Below are 9,150 nucleotides of genomic sequence, written 5' to 3'. Positions count from 1 at the left end.
GAGTGCAGAATTATTAGGCAAGTTGTATTTTTGAGGATTAATTTTATTATTGAACAACAACCATGTTCTCAATGAACCCAAAAAACTAATTAATATCAAAGCTGAATAGTTTTGGAAGTAGTTTTTAGTTTGTTTTTAGTTATAGCTATTTTAGGGGGATATCTGTGTGTGCAGGTGACTATTACTGTGCATAATTATTAGGCAACTTAACAAAAAACAAATATATACCCATTTCAATTATTTATTTTTACCAGTGAAACCAATATAACATCTCAACATTCACAAATATACATTTCTGACATTCAAAAACAAAACAAAAACAAATCAGTGACCAATATAGCCACCTTTCTTTGCAAGGACACTCAAAAGCCTGCCATCCATGGATTCTGTCAGTGTTTTGATCTGTTCACCATCAACATTGCTTGCAGCAGCAACCACAGCCTCCCAGACACTGTTCAGAGAGGTGTACTGTTTTCCCTCCTTGTAAATCTCACATTTGATGATGGACCACAGGTTCTCAATGGGGTTCAGATCAGGTGAACAAGGAGGCCATGTCATTAGATTTTCTTCTTGTATACCATTTCTTGCCAGCCACGCTGTGGAGTACTTGGACGCGTGTGATGGAGCATTGTCCTGCATGAAAATCATGTTTTTCTTGAAGGATGCAGACTTCTTCCTGTACCACTGCTTGAAGAAGGTGTCTTCCAGAAACTGGCAGTAGGACTGGGAGTTGAGCTTGACTCCATCCTCAACCCGAAAAGGCCCCACAAGCTCATCTTTGATGATACCAGCCCAAACCAGTACTCCACCTCCACCTTGCTGGCGTCTGAGTCGGACTGGAGCTCTCTGCCCTTTACCAATCCAGCCACGGGATCATCCATCTGGCCCATCAAGACTCACTCTCATTTCATCAGTCCATAAAACCTTAGAAAAATCAGTCTTGAGATATTTCTTGGCCCAGTCTTGACGTTTCAGCTTGTGTGTCTTGTTCAGTGGTGGTCGTCTTTCAGCCTTTCTTACCTTGGCCATGTCTCTGAGTATTGCACACCATGTGCTTTTGGGCACTCCAGTGATGTTGCAGCTCTGAAATATGGCCAAACTGGTGGCAAGTGGCATCTTGGCAGCTGCACGCTTGACTTTTCTCAGTTCATGGGCAGTTATTTTGCGCCTTGGTTTTTCCACACGCTTCTTGCGACCCTGTTGACTATTTTGAATGAAACGCTTGATTGTTCGATGATCACGCTTCAGAAGCTTTGCAATTTTAAGAGTGCTGCATCCCTCTGCAAGATATCTCACTATTTTTGACTTTTCTGAGCCTGTCAAGTCCTTCTTTTGACCCATTTTGCCAAAGGAAAGGAAGTTGCCTAATAATTATGCACACCTGATATAGGGTGTTGATGTCATTAGACCACACCCCTTCTCATTACAGAGATGCACATCACCTAATATGCTTAATTGGTAGTAGGCTTTCGAGCCTATACAGCTTGGAGTAAGACAACATGCATAAAGAGGATGATGTGGTCAAAATACTCATTTGCCTAATAATTCTGCACTCCCTGTATACTGTAATTTCTAAATGTAAACATCACTGGAATACAACTACACAGTGTAATGATCACACAAGCCTACCCCACTATGGTTCTAATTTTAAAGCTAACCAAACTATACATATACAGTGTTTGACAGTGGCTCTGTAATATGGTCCAAAAATTAGTTAAGCAATGCATTGCGGCATTTTTAATATCCCTCAAAACTCTAGTTAGGGCCCCAAGGGCATAATGCTTTGACAATGGCAATATGCAGAATCTCTTTGTGGGCAATCCTAGGTCGCAAAACAAAGCAAAGAAATCCTGTGACAACGATTGGAGTCCTTGCCGATGGAGACACTATGTGGGTGCTACATCCCTCCAGCTGATTATCACAGTCTAAGTGCAATTTATGCGCTCTGATGGGGCTCCAATGGATCAATAAGTAGGTGAGTAATGCAGGAGGCCGTTGGTGGGAAGTATTCACTATACTTCCTGATGTGGTGGTCAGTGAGGCTTTCCCGCTCCACAGACCCTGACCTTCACCTCAGGAGCTACCTCATGGGAATCCGAGGGCAGGTCACAGGCACTTTCTTCCATCTGCTACTGTTAGAGGCAAACTGTAAAGGCCCTCCTGTCTCACTCTGGAACTCGCAGGCAGCCTCCAAGCCATCGTCAACACTTCCTGAGGTAAGTGGTAGTTGCTGGTGGTGCCCCGGAGTGCTGCCACCTCAATAGTACACCTCTGTAAGGTTAAGATCGACATCCCATATGGAGGATTGTAATGCGGCCCGCAAGGTTTTAAGCAGATGAAACCTGGTAAGAATCGAGCAGGACCCTGATCGCCGTTAAAATCAAGTCCATCATCTCCATAGGTGATTTGAGCATATAGTAATAGAAGGAATCTGTGATAAATGCTAATGTACTTTTAGCTCACTAGTGGCACTATGCCATGAGTGAGACCCGCAGGTGCTCAGCTGGGGGGGGGGGGTTTAGAAGAGGCCGCAGCCCTAAGTAAGATCCAGGATACTGGGCTGGCAGCAATCTCAAAAATCTTGGTATGAAACAAAAGAGCAGCTTCATCTAATTCAGATTCTATATACCACAGGCTTAGATGGCAGCATAAATAGATGATATTATAAAGATAAGTCTGGAAAACAGGAGCAGCATTTAATGCTGTCATCAATCATGGCAGCTGTCCGGAAGTCCCCCCTCTAATATATATTTTAATAAATATTTTTATATTGTTTAAAAGTATAGTAAAAAAAAATGTACTGTGTATTTAAACATTTTCATTTGTACCAATCAAGAGTAAAAAACAACTGCAAGTGTTATATAACAACCCTACCACATTATTTTAAAAATGTAAGTGGTTGGATCGTTTCCTCAAGGCTAAAAGCCTGTGGGGACATCAATGTTACCATTTATAGCTGAGTGTTCACCACGATTCTTAAATTACAGGCTGTGGAAAGATAAATACGATTTAACTTTTTTATGCCACTAACCAGATGTGATGGTCACTATCACCACAGGCTTTAGAGCATTATGTATTGGCCGCCTAAAACAACGTTTTTACTTTAAATGACTGAAATAAAGAATTTCTTCTGTGAAATTATTTTTTTTATTATGTGTAATATTCCAATAAATTCTGTAGCTCTATACAAAAGCACAATAAATAAAATGAACAAATGACTATGTAGACTGAAAAGAGTGGATTTGAAGGCCCTGCTCATGAAGGTACAATATCATAACAAAAATACCTTTGCGGACATCTTGTCACTGCAATGCCACTAGGAGAATAACCACTGTTGCTATTATTATGCATGCATGAAGATCACCACAGATACATGGAGGTGATAGGTTTGGGTTGTAGAGTTAGGGTTAAGATTAGGGTTTGGTTTATTAGGATTATCTTAACCTCTTGAATGCTAGAGAGTGAATAGATGAAATACATTGCAGTATTCTCTAGGATCCAAGGAGTCAACACAACTCATTCTCCCTGACACTATAGCAGCAGGGGACGCAGTATTTTCTAGAACATTAATGCAGCAAATATATGTTCAGTGACATAATGCTGGGATTACAGATATGACATTCACAGCTACAGATTTTGTTGGTGCTTTACAAAAAAATACTATTACTACTATTAATATTCTTTTTAGATTAGGGGTGTCCAACTTTTGAACCACATTTGGAAAAAAAATTACCTTGGAAGGTTTTCCACTATATGTTAATGTTGGTGTGTGTGTATTTATACACACATAACTATTCCCCCATGTTTAAAGAAAAATATACAGACACATTGTGAAAGATGTGTGGCCAGTGACACACTAAGTAATGCTTAGATTTAGAGTTCTGCGTTAGCCGTCAAAACCAGCGTTAGGGGGTCCTAACGCTGGTTTTGGCCGCCCGCAGGTATTTAGAGTCAGTCAGGAAAGGGTCTAACGCTCACTTTCCAGCCGCGACTTTTCCATACCGCAGATCCCCTTACGCCATTTGCGTATCCTATCTTTTCAATGGGATCTTTCTAACGCCGGTATTTAGAGTCTTGGCTGAAGTGAGCGTTAGAAATCTAACGACAAAACTCCAACCGCAGAGAAAAGCCAGGAGTTAAGAGCTTTCTGGGCTAACGCCGGTTCATAAAGCTCTTAACTACTGTGCTCTAAAGTACACTAACACCCATAAACTACCTATCTACCTCTAAACCAAGGTCCCCCCCCATCGCCGCCACTCAATTTTTTTAACCCCTAATCTGCCGACCGCACACCACCGCAACCTACATTATCCCTATGTACCCCTAATCTGCTGCCCCTAACACCGCCGACCCCTACATATTTATTAACCCTTAATCTGCCCCCCCCCAACGTTGCCGCCACCTTACCTACAATTATTAACCCCTAATCTGCCGACCGGACCTCACCGCTACTATAATAAAGTTATGAACCCCTAATCTGCTGCCTCTAACACCTACATAATATTTATTAACCCCTAATCTGCCCCCCCAACGTCGCCGCTACCTTACCTACAATTATTAACCCCTAATCTGCCGACCGGACCTCACCGCTACTCTAATAAATGTATTAACCCCTAAAGCTAAGTCTAACCCTAACCCTAACACCCCCCTAAGTTAAATATAATTTTTATCTAACGAAATAAAATAAATCTTATTAAATAAATTATTCCTATTTAAAGCTAAATACTTACCTGTAAAATAAACCCTAATATAGCTACAATATAAATAATAATTATATTGTAGCTATTTTAGGATTAATATTTATTTTACAGGCAACTTTGTATTTATTTTAACCAGGTACAATAGATATTAAATAGTTAATAACTATTTAATAGCTACCTAGTTAAAATAATTACAAAATTACCTGTAAAATAAATCCTAACCTAAGTTACAATTAAACCTAACACTACACTATCAATAAATAAATTAAATACAAATACCTACAAATAAATACAAATAAATACACTAACTAAAGTACAAAAAATAAAAAAAGAACTAAGTTACAAAAAATAAAAAAATAATTACAAACATTATAAAAATATTACAACAATTTTAAGCTAATTACACCTACTCTAAGCCCCCTAATAAAATAACAAAGCCCCCCAAAATAAAAAAATGCCCTACCCTATTCTAAAATAAAAATTGAAAAGCTCTTTTACCTTACCAGCCCTTAAAAGGGCCTTTTGCGGGGCATGCCCCAAAGAATTCTGCTCTTTTGTCTGTAAAAAAAAAAATACAATACCCCCCTCCCAACATTACAACCCACCACCCACATACCCCTAATCTAACCCAAAACCCCCTTAAATAAACCTAACACTAAGCCCCTGAAGATCTCCCTACCTTGTCTTCACCACGCACCGATCCGTCCAGAAGAGGCTCCGAAGTCTTCATCCTATCCGGGCGATGTCTTCATCCAAGCGGGGGCTGAAGAGGTCCATCATCGGCTGAGGTCTTCATCCAAGCGGGGGCTGAAGAGGTCCATCATCGGCTGAAGTCTTCATCCAAGCGGGGCTGAAGAGGTCCATCATCGGCTGAAGTCTTCATCCAAGCGGGGGCTGAAGAGGTCCATCATCCGGCCAATAGAATGCAAGCTCAATCTGATTGGCTGATCCAATCAGCCAATCGGATTGAACTTGAATCTGATTGGCTGATTCCATCAGCCAATCAGAATTTTCCTACCTTAATTCCGATTGGCTGATAGAATCCTATCAGCCAATCGGAATTCGAAGGACGCCATCTTGGATGACGTCCCTTAAAGGAACCGTCATTCATCGGGAGTTCGTCGGCCAGGATGGATGTTCCGCGTCAGCGGGATGAAGATGGAGCCGGAAGAAAGAAGATTGAAGATGCCGCTTGATAGAAGACTTCAGCCGGATGATGGACCTCTTCAGCCCCCGCTTGGATGAAGACTTCAGCCGATGATGGGCCTCTTCAGCCCCCGCTTGGATGAAGATTTCAGCCGATGATGGACCTCTTCAGCCCCCGCTTGGATGAAGACATTGCCCGGATAGGATGAAGACTTCGGAGCCTCTTCTGGACGGATCAGTGATACCTGGCGTGGTGAAGACAAGGTAGGGAGATCTTCAGGGGCTTAGTGTTTAAGGGGGTTTTGGGTTAGATTAGGGGTATGTGGGTGGTGGGTTGTAATGTTGGGGGGGGGGGGTATTGTATGTTTTTTTTACAGGCAAAAGAGCAGAATTCTTTGGGGCATGCCCCGCAAAAGGCCCTTTTAAGGGCTGGTAAGGTAAAAGAGCTTTTCAATTTTTATTTTAGAATAGGGTAGGGCATTTTTTTATTTTGGGGGGTTTAGAGTAGGTGTAATTAGCTTAAAATTGTTGTAATATTTTTATAATGTTTGTAAATTATTTTTTTATTTTTTGTAACTTAGATCTTTTTTTATTTTTTGTACTTTATTTAATAGCTATTGTACCTGGTTAAAATAAATACAAAGTTGCCTGTAAAATAAATATTAATCCTAAAATATCTACAATATAATTATTATTTATATTGTAGCTATATTAGAGTTTATTTTACAGGTAAGTATTTAGCTTTAAATAGGAATAATTTATTTAATAAGATTTATTTTATTTTGTTAGATAAAAATTATATTTAATTTAGGGGGGTGTTAGGGTTAGACTTAGCTTTAGGGGTTAATACATTTATTAGAGTAGCGGTGAGGTCCGGTCGGCAGATTAGGGGTTAATAATTGTAGGTAAGGTAGCGGCGAAGTTGGGGGGGGGGGCAGATTAGGGGTTAATAAATATTATGTAGGTGTCGGCGGTGTTAGGGGCAGCAGATTAGGGGTTCATAACTTTATTATAGTAGCGGTGAGGTCCGGTCGGCAGATTAGGGGTTAATAATTGTAGGTAAGGTAGCGGCGACGTTAGGGGGGGGGGGCAGATTAGGGGGTAATAAATATAATATAGGGGTAGGCGGGGGTTAGGGGCAGCAGATTAGGGGTTCATAGGGATAACGTAGGTTGCGGCGGTGTCCGGACCGGCAGATTAGGGGTTAATTGTGTAATGCAAGTGTCAGCGATAGCGGGGGCGGCAGATTAGGGGTTAATAAGTGTAAGGTTAGGGGTGTTTAGACTCGGGGTACATGTTACTGTGTTAGGTGCAGACTTAGGAAGTGTTTCCCCATAGGAAACAATGGGGCTGCGTTAGGAGCTGAACGCTGCTTTTTTGCAGGTGTTAGGTTTTTTTTTCAGCTCAAACGGCCCCATTGTTTCCTATGGCGGAATTGTGCACGAGCACATTTTTGAAACTGGCCGCATCCGTAAGCACCGCTGGTATTTAGAGTTGCAGTGGCGGTAAATATGCCTGTACGCTCACTTTTTGGAGCCTAACGCAGCCATTCTGTGAACTCTAAATACCAGCGGTATTTAAAAGGTGCGGGGGGGGAAAAAACACGCGTAGCTAACGCACCCCTTTGGCCGCAGAACTCTAAATCTAGCCGAAAGTATCTTAAACACATCACAAAGACACAGCTACAAACACAAAATCCACATGATGAAACTGACACACTGTGCTACACAAATGACACGTGTCTTCTTCTCACAATTGTAGGTGACTTCAATGTATTTTTTATTGAGACGGTTTGTATCGCATCACAACATTGCAGTTTTTATGATGCTATCTCAATTGTCACACATTTCTCTTGAAATTCCGCTTGTGTTACTTTGACTACCATTTTGTCTCCTGGATGTTTGTCTGCCTGTTTCTCTGAATTTTGACCATGTATTTATTTATACATGTTCACAAAATAATCCGTATGTTTACATATATCCCATTCTCCCATGTATTTGAATACCTGCAAATCTGTATTTGCTCAGTGAAACATGATGCTAAGCCGTCCTGACACAAACAACAAGGCAGAATGAAGCTAGTAGTCTGATGGCAGGGGATGCCAGTCTCCTAAAACAGCACCATGGTTGTGAGGTATCTGTCAATGTAATGATAATCACTCAGTGCCAGGTCACCTCTTTCTAAAAAGGGCTCTTACATCCTTCTATGTATTATGCGGGATGTGAAAACAGCTTCCACTCATAACTTTGTTCCATATGCATATTGTCCTATAAAGTGATCCATGTTGCCATGGTCACCTGGAAATGTGATTGAATGTCATCCAAAAAGAGGGGTCGCTTGTCTCTTTTAAGTCCTTAGATGGGGGTCATTTTTATAGCCCAGAGCATCTAGTAGCCAGACGACTGCAGTTCTTATGGAAACCCCTTGCTAGCATATTTCCTTTGCAGTGTACAGTCAAGAACACATATAGATAAGCTCCTACTCTAATAAAACTATTATTTTGTGGAATGTTGTAGGGTTAAGTTTCTTGATCTATCAGGATCCTCTCAAACTTGTCTGGGGCCAGCAGAACCCCCCCCCCCCCCCATCACAAACACAGTTATAGAAAATAAATGAAACAAATAATGAAAATACATTACAAATATGCAACATTTTATAGGGAATAAAATATTGGGTTTAATATCCCTTACATTTACAGAAACCTGCTTTCTATGTACACATAGCAAAGTCAGCTACCAATAAATCTAACTGTATACTCAGCAGTTATATATGGTCTAACAATGGAAACCTAATAAGCTATTAGGAAACAAAACCCTCTCTTTTATTTTTAAATACATTTAGTGAATTCTGTTCTTGTTTATGTGGATCAAATTATAAGAGACCTGGTTTAACTTACAGGATGTTCCCTTTCAGAGCAGAGTGGTGCAGCAGGTTAAAGCCTTGGTTATTCTGTACACTAAAATCGATGTTTGGGATTTCAGTGAGGATCTCGATGATGCTTTTGAAGTCTGCCGTGACAGCATAGTGTAGAGGTGTGTCACCAATAGAATCCTAGGAATACACAAATCTGGTTATATCCCCTTGATAAATAAATTCATTCAGCTTAAAGGGACATGAAAACCAACATTTTTCTTTCATTATTCAGATAAAGAATACAATTTTAAACAACTTTATAATTTACTTCTATTATCTAATCTGTTTCATTCTCTTGGAATTATTTGTTGAAGGAGCAGCAATGCACTAATGGTTCCTAACTGAACACATGGGTGAGCCAATCACAGTCGATATATATATATATATATAT

The 9,150-nt window shown here is 40.4% G+C and overlaps 1 protein-coding gene across 6 annotated transcripts in view; it reads right to left on the bottom strand.

Moving 5' to 3' along the window:
- The window catches only part of MIB2 (MIB E3 ubiquitin protein ligase 2), a 451,988-nt gene that overhangs the window by 58,883 nt on the left and 383,955 nt on the right, over positions 1 to 9,150 (bottom strand). For all 6 annotated transcript variants that reach the window (XM_053690538.1, XM_053690540.1, XM_053690543.1 and 3 more), the window contains one exon: positions 8,743 to 8,897. In XM_053690538.1, the coding sequence (XP_053546513.1) occupies positions 8,743 to 8,897 (155 nt within the window). The remainder of the gene's footprint in view (positions 1 to 8,742; positions 8,898 to 9,150) is intronic.

Source organism: Bombina bombina, chromosome 8, assembly GCF_027579735.1.
Source record: "Bombina bombina isolate aBomBom1 chromosome 8, aBomBom1.pri, whole genome shotgun sequence".
In the NCBI taxonomy this organism is placed as follows: Eukaryota; Metazoa; Chordata; class Amphibia; order Anura; family Bombinatoridae; genus Bombina; species Bombina bombina.
This window is presented reverse-complemented; position numbering and strand designations above follow the sequence as displayed.